We start from the raw sequence: 16,417 nt of genomic DNA, 5'->3' as shown, positions 1-16,417 counted from the left end.
TATCCGTGTTGCTGTTGGCATTGTTACGCAATTGTAAACAACTGGTTATATAAAACATATGCGGCTGCTAAACGTGTCTATGCACGTATTTGCATGTATTTTGTATTGGGCTGAAGGGTCCACATGTACAGAATCATTTACAAATATGATAAATAAAAGCGGTCCCAATATGATGCCTTAGGGAGCGCCGTATTTATCAGTTTGCACAGAAGAGACTTCCCCGTTCATATAAGAACGGGTGTCCGTTCGTTAGATAGACAGATATGTACCGCTAACTCCATAACGCTCCAGAACTCCAAGACACTGCAACGCAGAATAAACGCTGCGCTAAGTGGCTATTGTATACACGCGCACCACTTCTTCCTGTCCCCATCGTCACCCTTCATCGCTCTTGTTCTCTTTTCCCTTCTCCACTGTGTAGAGTAGAAGGCTAAAGCGCAATAGCTCGAACCGACCTCTCTGCCTCCAAAAAAATGCTCACTCTCGCTCTCTGCTTACCCTTTCTCACTTCTTTCCCTCCTCATCACCTTCACGTCGCTCCTCCTCACTCTTACTGTCCTTTCCCATCTCCTTGCTATACTGTACTATACGAGGATGTGCTATATATGCGCTGTTTTGCTAGCGTAGCATGCCTGATGCGAGTGGTTACGAGGCTCGCCTTGGAACCGTGGATACGCGGGTTGGAATCTCACCATGTGAAGTCCTTTTTTCGCCCAAATTTATTTCTCTATCTCTCTTTTTTTCTCTCTCTCTCTATGTATTCGTTCTATCAGCCTTCAGAGTTATTACATTCCACGACACCAAAATTGGCGCACGCGGGGACAAAAGAGAACGACACGGACAGAAGAAAAAAAAACAGACAGCGTGCGTGTCGGTTGATGGTGATGATAATTTCTATTCCCGACATCAAATTTGACATCTCCGCTGGGTTTGCCACCCATCTTGCCAATCTTGTTCGCTGTTCGATATGGCAGGAGCAGGCCAAACACGAACAAAGGGTCTACACCTTTCAGCGACAGCGCAGTTAGCTTGTACGCCGGATAAGATACAAATATGATCAGCACGGCTGCCGGTCGCAGCACCTTGCACTCTATGTACCTTTAAGTCATTCTGCATTTAGAGAAGCAAGTTAATATCCGACTTCTTTGCAATTATTGATCTTCAGTGTGGCACACAACTGGACTTGGTCGTTGCGGTTATCGTGAAATATCCGACCGCGCTAAGCACTCACTAGCAGATCTAACGAAACGAAAGATCACACTATTTTTTCTACTTCGTAAACAAGCGTACGGCTGCTCCTTTTCAGCAAGAGCGTTTCATTGCGCTCGTCGGAGCCAATGCCCCGAGCGTTCGCTTATGCGGGTTAATACCTAGATAGGCTCCCTATATTTACTAGTAGGAAACCTATGTGACCAGCCGTTATAGGAAGACGTTTCAAAAGGTAAATGGCTGGATTTACTCGTGATATGTACGGTTGCCAGTAACTTGCCATGTATTCGATGTCGCTGCCCACGCACAATTTCTTGCGGCATAACGCTGAGCGACATACGAGCTGACACAAGTGCTGAGGCAGCACCTCATGCCTAGCGAGCGCATCTCGGACGCGTCCTGTATGTAGGCTTTCTACTAGCAATTCGTGAACGCAGTAATGACAATTAAATTCGGTTATCTATGCATTCGCGAGCACTGTGAAATACACATGGCGTGTCCTGCAGTAAAAACCAGTGAAGGAAATACGCAGTACTCACAGAGAAAATACCAGACGAACTGGTGGGCTACCGGCCGTCTCGCTTCACTTGAGCCAGCCGGAATCACCGCGCCGTGGTGGTCTAGTGGCTAAGGTATACACGGCTGCTGACCCGCAGGTCGCGAGATCGAATCCCGGCTTAGGCGGCTGCATTTCCGATGGAGGCTGAAATGTTGTAGGCCCGTGCGCTCAGATTTGGGTGCACGTTAAAGAACCCCTGGTGCTCGAAATTTCCGGAGTCCTCCACTACGGCGTCTCTCATAAGCATATGGTGGTTTTGGGACGTTAAAGCCCACATATCAATCAATCAGCCAGTCAGAATCGTCGTCGGCGCGCAGGAACGCCAAGGAGCGGAACATTCGCACGCCCTTTCTGTTGCGCTTAGTGTACAGCAGTACGCAGCACCCAGGTATTTTTGTTTGTTTATTTGCGCTGTATTGTCGAATAAGGCCCTGGTGTATACTCCGCCGTTCACAAATCACGTGCGCGCCAGCATTCGTTTTGTCGCGTCACCAGCGTCACGTGAAGCCACGCATTACGCGTTGCCTTCACGCATGCGCGTTTGAGCACGACCAGCGTCCCTCCAACACGAAGAGACGACAGTTAATAACGTCGCCGGCGCGACACCCAGCATGTGTCACATTTCGCGCCGCTTGCAGCCGGGGCGTGCCGACGGATGCGGGGTCGCGTTTAGATAGCGTCATAGAGTTTCCTAAAATTAGGAAACTCTATGGATAGCGTAGCCTCGCTGTGACCAGCGTACGCTCGCATCGACGGAGACACCTTGCGGGCACCAAGATGTCACAATAGCGTGGCGTCACTGTCTGGCAACGTTGTGTTTTGGCGGGCGGCGCTGCGTTGGCGACACGGAGCCTTGATGTGCGCACCTCCGGAGGCGATGCGCACACACACAAGTGGCGGCATGTAGCTAGAGGGTCAAAAGCTGACATCACCCTGAAACGCCGGTCATGTAGGCTCCCTATTTACTATTTATTATTTACTATCTATCTATCTATCTATCTATCTATCTATCCATCTATCCATCTATCCATCTATCTATCTATCTATCTATCCATCTATCCATCTATCCATCTATCTATCTATCCATCTATCCATCTATCCATCTATCTATCTATCTAGCAATATATGTCTATCTGTCTGTCTATCTATCTAGCAATATCTGTCTATCTGTCTGTCTATCTATCTGTCTGTCTATCTATATATCTAGCAATATCTATCTATCTATCTAGCAATATCTATCTATCTATCTAGCAATATCTATCTATCTATCTAGCAATATCTATCTATCTATCTAGCAATATCTATCTATCTATCTATCTAGCAATATCTATCTATCTATCTCTATCTAGCAATATCTATCTATCTATCTCTATCTAGCAATATCTATCTATCTATCTAGCAATATCTATCTATCTAGCAATATCTATCTATCTATCTAGCAATATCCATCTAGCAATATCAATCTAGCAATATCTATCTATCTAGCAATATCTATCCATCTAGCAATATCTATCCATCTAGCAATATCTATCCATCTAGCAATATCTATCCATCTAGCAATATCTATGCATCTAGCAATATCTATCCATCTAGCAATATCTATCCATCTAGCAGTATCTATGCATCTAGCAATATCTATCCATCTAGCAATATCTATCCATCTAGCAGTATCTATCCATCTAGCAATATCTATCTATCTAGCAATATCTGTCTGTCTGTCTGTCTGTCTGTCTGTCTGTCTGTCTGTCTGTCTGTCTGTCTGTCTGTCCGCACGCGTACTTCTGAGTGTCTCGTAATAACTGGTGAGTAACTTGAATGTGAGAATGTTAAAAACCAGCTTCAGCAGCATTGACGAATACAAATAATAATGTGACGATGCGGGATCGGCGAAGAAATGGAGGACGACAGACAAATAAGCTTTATCAGATTCTGCGAAGAGGCAGCCACGTATTCTTCGTTCTTGTCCTGAACAAGTGTTATCACGCTGCTTCTTTGTCCTCGCCACTGGCACATACGCACGACATACGTTATGGTCCCAGCACGAACCGAACTCAAGGATTGTGCGTAGAAACCAAGTATTCTACCACAGAGACTCGCTGTGCCTAACAAGCTTTTTGGGAAAAGGCCCTACACTCTAAGAAAAAATCCAGCTCAATGGGTGAGTAACGTCAACTTTAAATCTCAAATCGTCAAATCGTGTCGTTAGTCCACCAAAAGACCAAAGAGCGTGTCGTGCGCAAATTTGGAGGACTAACGAGAGGACGAACGACTCACATACTATCTCGGGTAGGGGCTGAAGGGATGAAAAGACGCTTTTTGTACAGCCCTTGTTGTGTGGGCGGGTTCAGCAGCCTTTCAATGATCTGGCTCGGTCAGGTGCGCCCCATTTTTCTGAAACTCGCCCTTCTACTTTGCCGGGGTGGAGGTAGCGCGAGGCGAAGGACTGAGGTGAAGAATGCCTGACGATAAGGCTCCTCAGCCCACTCACAGTTACGAAGAAGAAAATAACGCGAGAAAAGAAAAATAATTGTAGGGGAAGAATACTGTGCCGACCATTATAATTTGAAACGTAGTTCGACAAACTTCCCAATATTTACTAGCGGTGACAATTATGCAAGTCTGACGGACATTTTAGGGCATATATTGTGTGTCCATCCGCGCCGTACTTCTTCGGAATCGCTCACAGTCACTGTAGTCAAGAGTGCGGCTCGTGTTTGTCACTTTCAATAATTTTTTTTTTCTGTTTGCACTGGTTCCGTGGAAGGCGAGTGCCGCTTCACAGGTTATCAACGTATACAGCTGTGAAAAGCATACTTCGTCGCATGTGCTAGAATTGTGGATGCGCGTGTATTTGTGTGTCCGTGGAACGGCTGTTCAATGTACTGAACACCGCAACTTTCAAGCGAAGAAATGGAGACCCCAACTTACATGCAGGGCTCCTTTGTGGCTTATTTTCTGCAAAGCTTCAAGAATGGTCACCTTGAAGTGTGATCATCATTTTTTTTATTAACTGGCTCTGAAAACCACGTTCGTCTGTTAATTTTCAAGGTAAGTTGTTTATTTTTCGTCACCTTAGCACACTGATTGATTGATAGGTGGGGTTAACGTCCCAAAACCACCATATGATAATGAGAGACGCCGTAGTGGAGGGCTCCGAAAATTTCGACCACATGGGGTTCTTTAACATGCACCCAAGTCTAAGTACACGGGCCTACAACATTTCCGCCTTCATTGGAAATGCAGCCGCCGTAGCCAGGATTCGATCCCGCGACCTGCGGGTCAGCAGCCGAGTACCTTAGCCACTAGACCACCGCGGCGGTGCGCCCTTAGCACATTGCATAATAAATAGTGTGAAAGCTGAAAAAGCATTGTGCGTGGCATGCTTTGGAATGTTATATGTGGTTGCGATTGTGTAATTATTGGGGCTTAGGCAATTAGTAAGTCGTGGTCTTCTAGCTATATTTTATTTTCATAAGAATTTTTTGTTATATTTCTCGCAGGTAAAAGGGGACAGCAGCTGACGGTGAACACAGCTGGTGCGCATGACGCACTGTTTGTGGAAAATAAATTTTTCTAGCTTTGGATTGTTCTCTGCCGTTTTTCGTCCCAACACTCATTCACGAATGTAGTTCTGAAAGGCGCAGCTGACGTGAGCTATATCATGTCAGTCTGGGGAAGATGGCCTAGTGAATGAATAGTAGATTATTCATTAATCCCCCCAAAAAAACTGTTCAAATGGATTAACAGTTTATCCCAAAGGAGTAACATTCACTCTTCCAGTAATGATTTCTCGGGATCAACAGTTAGTCATTACGAGAGTAACATTTGCTCGGTTAAGGACCATTTCCGAAAATCAACTGTTAGTCCTTACAGAAGTAACCATAGGCCCTTTCAGGAGCAACCCTTAGTCATCTTGCAGTTAATCTTTAAAGGACTAACTGTTTATCTTCTTGCAGTTAGTCCCCAAAAGGGCGAATAGTTGTAGCAATTCACCTGATCGCCGAAAGGTCTAACCTCCCTAACCCTTTGAGTTATTTTTTTCTTAGTGTATATATGCAGGCGCAATGTTAGTGTGAAACATCAATTGTGGTTGCAGTGCGGTACATCTAATTCTACTATTGCACACGTGCTACAATGACACGGGCGTCACGTAGCACTATCCAGGGCTACCATCCACGCAAACACAATCCAGCCACCGGCCCTGTATATATAGTGTTGGCAATACCCATGTTGGTCTCGGCATCGTTCCTCAACTGTAAACAACTGTTTATATAAAACATATGTGACTGTTCAACAAACATGTCTCAGCATAAGATGTGTACATATCTTAAGCGTCATTTCTTACCATTTATCGCTCAACAACAACAACAACAACAACAACAACAACAAAGTTACACCATAGTAACCATCCTTCCTCGTACTTCGCATGACATCGATTCCCATGGTACGCGAGAAATCTGCCTAATTTTTAAATGCAAAACATTTTGCTTTATTTGCATCTTTCTCGATTTTTCGCTCACAACCAACGACACTGAGGCCGACCCTAGAATTTCTGCGAAATTCTAGCGAAATGAGCTCTTTGACGATATAGTGTTAATACTTACGTAATATGACACAAAGCTATTTCAACTGGGTGCCTTAAAAAGCTACTTAAAATTTTGGCAGGTTCTTTTGACGACTAGTTTAGCCATAGTACAAGTGCGTGCACTTGTGTATGAAATTTCCGAATATCGTTCGACGAAAAAAAAAATCCTCCAAGGATTCCTCCAAATGTCGTTGGTACCATTGTTCAGGTACTATATAAAATTCTTTTTCTCAAAATTTGTCGACAATGTCGACAATGGCCGGTTTAAGTAGTCCTTTTACATCGTCGACGTGTCCCAATACTATTGAAGCCACTCCATCTTTAACTATAACCCTTTCCCCTGTATTCCTACATTAAGTTTTCAGCTTGAGTAGAACGCAGGCCGAATTCGTACAAGAACAAAGTGATCACATCAGCAGTGGTACACCATGCAGCATAAACTGCATAGATCAGACATATTTATTAATTAAGCACGACCCGCGACGCATACTTCAAACCAAGGCGATTCTCGAAATGAAGCCAGGGTTTATTAATTATGACATATGCGGTTTACTGCGCAAGCAGCGCTGATCAATAAGCAATTACAAATAATGGCATTTCGTCGAAGGGTTCATTTGTGACCCCTCTGGGCAGGAAAACGCTTTCGCAAATGGCGCGAAGTTCTTGACCGCGTCATTACAGCGAGGAGAAAAACTGGTACCGTCCGGGTAAAACAAGCACGTGCTGTGACAGAAAGAAATGAAGAATATTTGCTCCGGGCTGTAGCCAAGACCTTTGAGGGGCAGATCCGTGTGAGCGTCACGGAAGCGGAGGTACGCCTCGTAGGCCAAGTCCAGCGCTGGTAGCTCCGGAAAAGGTGCATGCATGCCATTCGCGCACGATAGTGCAAAGGGAAGGCTCGCGTTTGGCGACAGAGCCGGCACCTTGGAGGCCTCGTCGCGGATCAGGTAGCTGATGCTGTTCAACGCCGTCGCAACTTCCATGGAGTAAACGAAGCCGAGACCGCCGTATGTCATAGCGCTCGTCCCACTGGAGTAGTACATGGGCGGCCCGATTGCATCCGTTGCCATCGCGATGGTATTGGTGACTGGATCGTAGGATGTCAGGCGCTTAGTATCAGATGGAACAAACACCGTAGCAACGAGGTCGTCCTGTTCCGTTCCCTTTAATCGCCGCAAGTGACGCACGAGCTCCAAGCCTTCCCCAAGCACTCCACCGGAACCATTATACGATGGACCGTACATACTCTCCAAGCCTTCAAGAGTTGCAAGACTGCCGCTTGGCCATATAATGGGTTCTATATTCATGAGCACGTTTACCAATGATTGTCTCGTTACACCATCGACCCTTTTCGTAGACGCCAGTTTGTCAACGGCAACAGTCTTGATATTTTCCAAGCAGCTGCTTATCTTAACCTGATCTTTCATAGAAGTAATGGCCTTGTACGCAGCTGCCCAATGTACATGATAGAGTTCCATGCTGAGAGAAGCGCAGTATGCTCTCTGCATCGCCATTCCGAACTGGGCATTCGAGACGGCGTTGAAGAGGACGCGGCTCGTCACGGTGCAGGCGTACTGTGCGAACCACCATATGGAGTGAAACGCAATTTCTTGCGGCGTGTAAGCTTCCAAGAGGTCGTTCATGGTAACTAGAAGCCGGCTGTTCGTCGTCAGCACTACGTCACTGCGGTCAATGCGTGGATCAGCCTCAAACACTTTTTGCAGCGGCGCCAGCCAGTCGTCCACCGTGAACCGGGGCACGAGTAAAGGCATTTGTGCTAGTGTAACTTTTTTCGGTTCGAAAAGAGTATCCGAGTAGACGTCCGCGAACTTGCCGAAGATGTCCTCTTGAATCTTCCGGCTGCTCCGAACAAATGACAAAAACTTGGAGGTCGGTTCTCGTCGCGAGAAAATGAGGCTCTCTATGAGTGAAACGTAGGTGTAATAGCTGCTGGAACCCAGGAACATATTCTGGAGTCTTTGCGATAGGTATCCCACTGGAGATGTACTCAGTCTGATGACGCGACGACGGCCCCTCTGTTGCCGGAATAGATGACACCGGAACCAAATTGGCATTTGCCACGTGACTGCTAGGTCAAGTAGGATGTTGAGGGGCTGCGTGAAGTTCTTGGAGGTGGCGTTCACGAACGTGTCGTTGTCGTTCGGCGTCGGCCATGCAAAGCTCTTGTCCTGCAAGAACTCAAAAAAGGCGCTCAGCTCGGCGTCGGATACAGCGTCTCCGTTAATGCATTTCCGGGTCAGTTCTATTGGTCTACTGAAGAGGGGAACTCCCGCCGACTGCATGGTGCTGGACAACCTATTGTCCATGATTCTGTGCACAATGACATTTCCTGCCAGGGCGCCGTACCTGTTGCGAACCCCGGAACACACGAACGAGGCGAAGTTCGAGCAAGCAGCGGTGGCGTTGTCACTGTGCGGCAAGTGGAGTGCGATAACATGGTGAAGGCAGTCGACGTTTCCGCACACTTTGCGCGATTCGTGATCGTAAAATATTCCGATGACGCCAATTGCGACCAGGCATAATAGCACAACCACGGCAGCTGTAGAAAATACCAGCAGCGAGACGGACTTGAGGCGATGCTCCCGAACTGTATCCGCGACGAGTGCCCGCAAGCCTTGCCAGAGTGACGTGTTCTCCATTTCAGGCTTTTGCTGCGAAGAGTAATTCGAGCCTCGCGTTACCCTATCGCCTCATTAGCACACTTCACCGCGCAACTTGTCCTGTACAAAACAGCCAATTTCGACATTGGTTGCTCATTACCGCTGTTGTCAAAATGCTTCAGAAGCTGCGTCTTGGACAATTTTCATACCGAAGGTTTTACGTTCAGTACTAGAAGCAAAAACGCTCTCAGTTGCGTAGCCGCTGTTTCATAACGTATACTTGGAGAACGTTTACTGAACCTCGTTTTAACGAAGTCACTGCACCCACGCATTATTTTGTTAAATCGGAAACTTCGTAACATCGTGAGCTGGATTTTGCCATATCCTTCAAAAATTTTAAATTGTATTGCAGACTCACAAAAGACGTCAGTGTACTTGCCATAACTCGCACCTGCGTGATTTTTAATCACGCAGTTGAGAGTTAGTGTGCGATTTCAGCGTCTGCAGGCGTAACCGACTCAAAGCCTAAATGCGCCGTCTATCATTCCATGCAGTTTCAGTTTGTTGTTTCGTAAGAACCAATACAAATATTCATTCGCTGCGTCAATTTTACCGCTTCTATACGCTGCCAGAACACTGCCAGGCATTCTACAGGCGAACCTCTATTCCACACATCTTTTTTTTTTTCTAGAATGCTTATTCAATCGCGTTTTGCCGCGAAGCTTGATTTGTTGTTTCGAGTTCATAAAAGCATTTAACGTATGGACAACTGTCGGGAAATGCGAATTTGTTCGTCAAGTCGGGTTTTAACTGCATTTTGCCCCTGGGAAACATGCATACGCTATCCAAACCTTAAATAAATGTTAATGAAGATTTCTTTTGCTCTTTATGATTTATACTCAAAACCACTACGACGGTTCAAATGCAGTCTGTTAACCGTTTTGCGTCTTCGAGCTTGTAGCCCTGCATTTTGCAATTATCGTTGCTTTTTAGCGATAGCGTGGTATAAACATGACAAGCTATTCGCTGCATCGTGTTCCCCGGCAAAATGAGGAAGGTGGTGAAAGCACGGCTGCGCAAAATGTTCAAAGCTTAATTGTTCACTGAATAACTTATGACGAACACGCATCTTTCTTTCATGGGTGTCACACACGTTGCTTGCGGACGCGAACAGTGTTAGAAGCATCTGGGGAGGAAGTGATGCATCGGTATTAGAGCAATCTAAAGTTCACGACACGTAATCCCTGACATGTGAGGTATAGCGAAAGCATAAACGTACCCCAAATACCACCTCCGCCCCACCCCTTGATCATCTGAAGGGGGCGCCATAACAGCCCAATACTTTTGCTTGTCACGCATTCCTATATCTATTGAGATGCAAAACGCTCGGAAATGTTCAGCAATCGAAAAAAAAAAACTTTATTCACAATTCCCCCCCGAAGTTTTGAAAAACAAAATGCAAAAGAACATTTTTTTTTATCATATGGTAATAGTTTATTGCCAAGTGTCAGAAGCAATAACTTTCATTATGTGTAAATAACAGAAATCAAATGCGTTCTCTCTTTTCATAAACAAATACAGATCAAAGGCAGGCCGCAAGCATCACCGCGAACTCATGCAGCTTTCTGTGCATGGGTGCGGCTTCCAAGAATTGTTACGGCATAAGAACAAAGAACCCAGAAATGTCGTCGTGGCTTCGACTATATGGAAACGTTGATCAAGATTGCAAAAAGATGAAGTGGGAAAGGGTGATTCGGGAAAAAGCGTAGCTGCTGTTGCAGTTATTAGGCAGACAGCGAGTCCCCGTTTCCCGTCAACGATCTCCCAGACCGCGAAGTGCACTCACACGTCAGAAATTGGCCCAGCCATTGCAGAAGCTGCTTTCACACGGCTTTATAAACGAATTTCCGCCACAGGAAGCAGAGGTACACGAGAGAAAACAAAAACGGGACAATATAACGGGTACGAAAACATCGAAAACAGCCCCCAACATGACCACACATACCCGAACGACCAAGCTATACACTATAGTCTCAAGATAAGCTGACGCTGGAGCTGTCTTTATATGTCAATAACGATGTCAGCCATCGCTTGGTGTTTTGGTATTACGTGCAACTTTTCAGTTTCACGTTCAACGCTGGGTGTTTCCTAAGCTTTATTTATGTACGTTTATATCTCTATACGCATAACACAAGCGCGATTCTCAAGTCTCTGTTACATACTGACCAAATCGTGGAGCGACGACTGCATGACCTGAGTCTGAGTCAAGTGAGTCGCGCCACCTAAAGTGTCGGCACCACTCAGGTAGCTTCCGGCGTCGGCTGCACTGAGGGAGCTCTTCGTGTGTGCCACTGGCCCCTGTACAGGAGCTTCGGATGTATCTGGATGATCCACGAAGCTCTCACGAGTCTGGCTAAGGTCCGCGCTTCGTCGCGGTGTCAGCAGTCGCCCTGTGGTGCACACAAGCAATTACAAAAGAAGCGGAATGCCTACGTCTATGACGGATACTATGAGAAACGAAAAATTCCGAGGGCCTCTTACATTAACCGAAAGAACGCGTCAGAATACGAAGAGCCGTTTGGCTTGCCGCGTCTCGTTTTGTTCTCGGCGAGCCTACACTGATGTACATTGCTTCGGCCTATAGATACCCGATCTTTACGATTTGGGATTCTATGTGCTATACCTGCCCCCCTATTACATAAAAAAAGGAGCGTGCAACAATGACTTGCACCTCGAACCAAAAAAAGAAAAAGAACACTCGGGAATTCTTCATTTCCTGCTCGCCGTATCACGCAATCTGAAAGGTGGTGATGGCGGCCGACACTAAATGGCGCCTGAAAGGGTTCCGGGTCGATTACACCAATCATTTTAATTGCACAAAACCCCACAGTTAGGAAGCTTGGCGAAACAGGCAGTACAAGCTGCCACTCATCAGAGTTATATACGCAAGGCTGTTCCAAGTGTTTGGTGATGCAACCACCTATATGCATCCACCAACATGACAACACAAGGTAACTCAAAGGGCCTACTATGAAGTTTGCGGTGTTTATAACTAAAACATCCGTAACTATAAAAGAAACGTGGCATTGCACTAAGCGTGTTATGTGTCAATGACTATAACTTATTGCGAAGAAAACTTCGCGAGGCATCGCGAAAACTTCGCGAGGACCTTGAGCCCCGATTAGCAAGGGACGCTTCCGGTGTGGCCTGTGCCACTGACGGGCACAGGCCACACCGGAAGCGTATATAGTTCGCACACTTACCTAACCGAGATGCATTGGCCGTCTTGCGTCGCCTGCGTAGCTGGCTACTGTCTCGACGACTTGCATTACGGAGTGCCCGTTCCTGCGTCGCCGGTAACGTCTGATACCCGAAGTGTTCACTGAGAGACGTCCTGCTTTCACGCCTATTGCGGTCAGCGTGAGAGCTACCGCGTTTCTGAAAACGTACAGCGCCGCTGGCAGTCCGGAAGATAGTCGTCGGCACGTCCTCTTCCGATTCGGCAGCCGTCGACGTTTCATTGGACGATCGCTCGCTTACGGTAGCCGGGCCAGTCTGGGTGTGGCCAGGCACGCACGTCAGCGGCTCCGGGATGGTAATGTGGACTTCCGAGAACGACCGAGGGATGGACGCTGACCTGCTTCGACGTCGCGAATGGCGCCTGGCACCGTTCCTACCACCAGCGACTGAGGCATCGGACACTCTTCGGTCGTGGGACTGCGCGTTCTGAGACGGCACAGCCTCGGCTGGCGGCGCATCTTGTGGAACATCGCTCGGGGTAAGAGTTGTTCCGCGTCCACGGTCGCCTTGTTTTGGCTGTTCAGTCATAGCTGAGCTTTGCGAGAAGAGCCGACGTGGAAGCCGTCCTTTCGAGAGCGCACGAGCACTTCGTCTTCTTTCAATGTCTCGAGATCACTTCTTTCTTTCACAATGCTATACACGTGAGGTCTTTCTTTCTGAGAAATATTACTGCCTGCCTTAAGAAGGTTGTTTTAAAAAAGTAATAAAGTTGTTTACTTATTACTGCCTGCCCGCGTAAAAATGCTAGGTCTCAGGCACGATTTTTCTCACATCGTAGCCTCAGTCTTATATATACGACGTGCACATCAATTGCGGTTGGCTGCGGGGGTCTCCTCAGGCATTACTGTGCATTCTGTGATTTCACGAGCGTGAACGTAATTCACCTTCGTGGCTTAATTCACTCTCAATCTTCCACTCCTGTGGGAGCGTTCTAGTTGTCCCACAAGTTTACTATAGGCCGTTGCAGCCGCTTGCGATGTTGCATTTAGGACGGATAATCACAGGTGTGAAGGAACCAGGCTAGTATAACAACTTCACCCCAGCTGAGCGAAAAGCCCATCCCACCTTCGACGAAGCGCTGTCTGCGGGCTTCTATGCATGTGTATACGCTCGCTACACGGAAGAAAGAATATCGCAACATGATTGAAGTCAAAGCATAGTATCCACACAACATGTGATTGCCACGTCAGAGCGCGTAGGCAAAGCAATAAAGCGCACAAGACAACGTTGGCTTTGCATTGCGCGAAAACAAACTCAAGCAAGATACTGACGTTACATCACTATCAAAATATGATTAGCAACTTCTCGAACGCAAAATGGAATCAGCTATAGCGCAAGATACATGGTCATAAGCGTAAGCAGCTTTCCCAATTAGGGACGATGTTTGGTCGCTCAAACTTTTTTCAACTGCCGTGAGAGAAGAGCGTTTCATCTCAGATGTCCCCCGAACCCCCTTCCGGTGGAGTCTAAAAGACAACATGCAGAGACCCAATTTTCTATTGTAAAATGTCATTTATGTGGGTAATTCATGTGCGTTCACAAACCAGCTGGCGAAATTTCCGCACATTTGGTCAGGCACTTCAATTATAACTGAACCTTTTTTATCAACGCGAGAGCGGCCCGAGGGTCGGGCAACAATGACACCCTCTCGAGCCGTGATTACTGTACCGTGATGTAACAAGCTGATTGAAGCATGGAAGAAGGATTTTTTCCTCCCTCCATGGCTTGGAGTGAGCATGCGCATTCCAACGAACAATTTTGCTCCGTCCTCAGCTGCTCGTGAAGCCAATACGGCTGAGATTTGTTCAGCTTGGCAGTGAAATTGAACTATTTTCTCAAACTGAGATAAGACGATGGCTCTGCTCCACGCAGCACGTGACGTCACATACGCCATGGCGGTCGCCGGGGTTCCCATCCACTGTATTGAATGCATTTCTTTGCGTACTGCAAGCACTTTTCGCGTCTATCTATCTATCTATCTATCTATCTATCTATCTATCTATCTATCTATCTATCTATCTATCTATCTATCTAGCCGCTTATGCCTTGGTGCTCTCGTGATCCCTCCGTTAACTTCGGGTGAACCAAAATTAGTACGGAATTAGCACGGGATGGTTCAACAAATATGACGCGCTGGTGAACTCAATGTCACCATCCCGTCGCGTACGTATATAGTCAAACACACCCCGCCAGAAAGTCAGAAAGTAGCACATACCCACGGGCGGGTATGTGCCACTGGTATGCGGGTATGTGCCACAGTTGACTGACACTTAGCGTCTGCCCAGGCATGGCGGGCCCACACATAAGTACTGCTAACGCGTGAGTGTTAATAACAAGCTGACATCAGCAGCGTTCACCCGACGAATGCAAGGAATAAATGTCAGGCTCCCAGCAGGAATCGAACCTCAGCATTCTGCGTGACAATCAAGTGTTCTACCCCAGAGCCACGTCAGGTCTCGCAACTACTTTTCAAACAGACACTAATGTTCATGAAACATCAATCGTGGTTGCAGTGCTGGCTAGCCAAATTTATAAACATTACATACTATATACTCCTACGATACATCGGGTTAACGTCAATTGCAATTATGTGCCATCCGATGAAGTTGATTTATGTAGCAGAGTCCAGCGCTACCATACTCACGAGCAGTTCTAGTTGATTTCTGTAGCAGTGTCCAAGGCTACCATTCTCCGGAGCCCTCCACTACGGCGTCTCTCATAATCATATGGTGGTTTTGGGACGTTAAACCCCACAAATCAAGGCTACCATTCTCGCGAGCAATTCTTCATATCAGCTTATCGCTTCTGGTGTTGCTAATACTCATGTTTCCGTTGGCATCATTGCGCAAACGCCAGCAACTCGTCATTTAAACATTTGCAACTGTTCAACCTATGTCTTTACGTGCAATATTTGCGCATAAATTTACGATCATTTCACAATGTGTCACTCAATAAAAAATTACAATACGGTCACCTTCCCTCCACGTGCTTCACATTACGTCGATTTCCAAGGTACGTGGGATCTGCGGAATTATTTAGCACTGAAATTTTCGTTTGCAGTACATTATCCACATATATTTATAAACACATTAACACCTTGCACGTCTGAGGGAGTAAAACTATGGGGCCGAATTCGCACCCCCCCCCCCCCTTCGGACATCTGGTGAGAAGGGAGAGGGGAGGGGCTGGATATCCTTACCGATGAAAAGGCGTCGTCGTGCAGAGTACAAGAATATAGGCTGAAATGATAATGATTAAACTATGAAGGCGGTAGCTCTCTTTTATGCACACTCTCTGAAAACTCGCGTATGAGGCCGAAGTGATTTTCACGTGCGTGAACAGACGCGCACTAGCTGCAGGTAAGCGCGTGCAAGCGTAGATGTATCCCGTATAGACAGCTGTACAAAGTTAATAGCAAATTCATAACATCAACCTTACACAAGGCGAACTAATGTCATTCACTGGATGGTGATGCACAAGTCAGACGAAATCTCGACTTACGAGCAGTCGTGTAACCAGTGGGGTGATTTCACCCCCTTCCCCCGAAAAGAAGGTGGGTAGCAGAACCCCTCCCCCTCCCTCCGAAAATATTTCTGGCTGCGTTCCTGACTTAGAAGGATTATCGAAAGAATAATAAAGGAAATGATCACTAACCTTTTCGTAACTGGAGTGGCCGGTTGGGAGATCGCTCCCAGTTGACGAACGTCACATCACGGTTGACTTCGGAGACATATGATTGGGATTCGCACATAACGCAGAACGCCCCCAAAGAGAACACACAAACTTACTGAATTTTCTACCATTGTTTCTGACACTTATATAGAGGCAATCGTAAAGTGCCGTTCAAAACCTTCTCGTATTCCCGCGTCCTTCGTTGGACACATCTGTTTACAATGGTGACTTAAAAGAAAACGTTTTAACAAAAAATTCAAGCAACAAATTTTCATTTATTTGCTTGTTAAGACCATGACCTACTACACTCCTGACCTGCCCAGAGAGCACCTCTTCCAGCGCCCACGTTCTAGTTCATACCTTCTGCCGCTAGGGCCGTCACCTACGAGCGGCGTGGCGCTAGTCAGCACCTGCTCGCTGACGTCATCTTCACTCTTTGTGGTCAAATTTTGACCAACAAAGCACTCGTAG

At 46.7% G+C, this 16,417-nt stretch overlaps 1 protein-coding gene across 1 annotated transcript; it reads right to left on the bottom strand.

Annotated features, from left to right (window-relative positions):
* Positions 1-10,841: 10,841 nt before the first annotated feature.
* LOC142813892 (uncharacterized) lies at positions 10,842-12,929 on the bottom strand. The gene is made up of 2 exons (XM_075891851.1): positions 12,238-12,929; positions 10,842-11,424 (listed from the first exon to the last, which is right to left on the bottom strand). Exons 1-2 carry the CDS (start codon positions 12,800-12,802, stop codon positions 11,189-11,191), a joined length of 801 nt encoding a protein of 266 aa, XP_075747966.1. The 5' UTR covers positions 12,803-12,929; the 3' UTR covers positions 10,842-11,188.
* Between the last annotated feature and the right edge of the window lie 3,488 nt (positions 12,930-16,417).

This window comes from Rhipicephalus microplus, chromosome 4, assembly GCF_043290135.1.
Source record: "Rhipicephalus microplus isolate Deutch F79 chromosome 4, USDA_Rmic, whole genome shotgun sequence".
Taxonomy (NCBI): domain Eukaryota; kingdom Metazoa; phylum Arthropoda; class Arachnida; order Ixodida; family Ixodidae; genus Rhipicephalus; species Rhipicephalus microplus.
The sequence above is the reverse complement of the archived record's forward strand: the minus strand, read 5'-3'. Positions and strand labels throughout refer to the sequence as shown.

What these genes read in the sequence shown, in the direction of transcription:
- LOC142813892 (XM_075891851.1), bottom strand. Translation starts at nt 12,802, where the DNA reads ATGACTGAACAGCCAAAACAAGGCGACCGTGGACGCGGAACAACTCTT. An exon ending in GGCCAATGCATCTCGGTTAG is followed by an intron (nt 11,425 to 12,237) that starts GTAAGTGTGCGA and finishes TGTGCACCACAG; the next exon opens with GGCGACTGCTGACACCGCGA.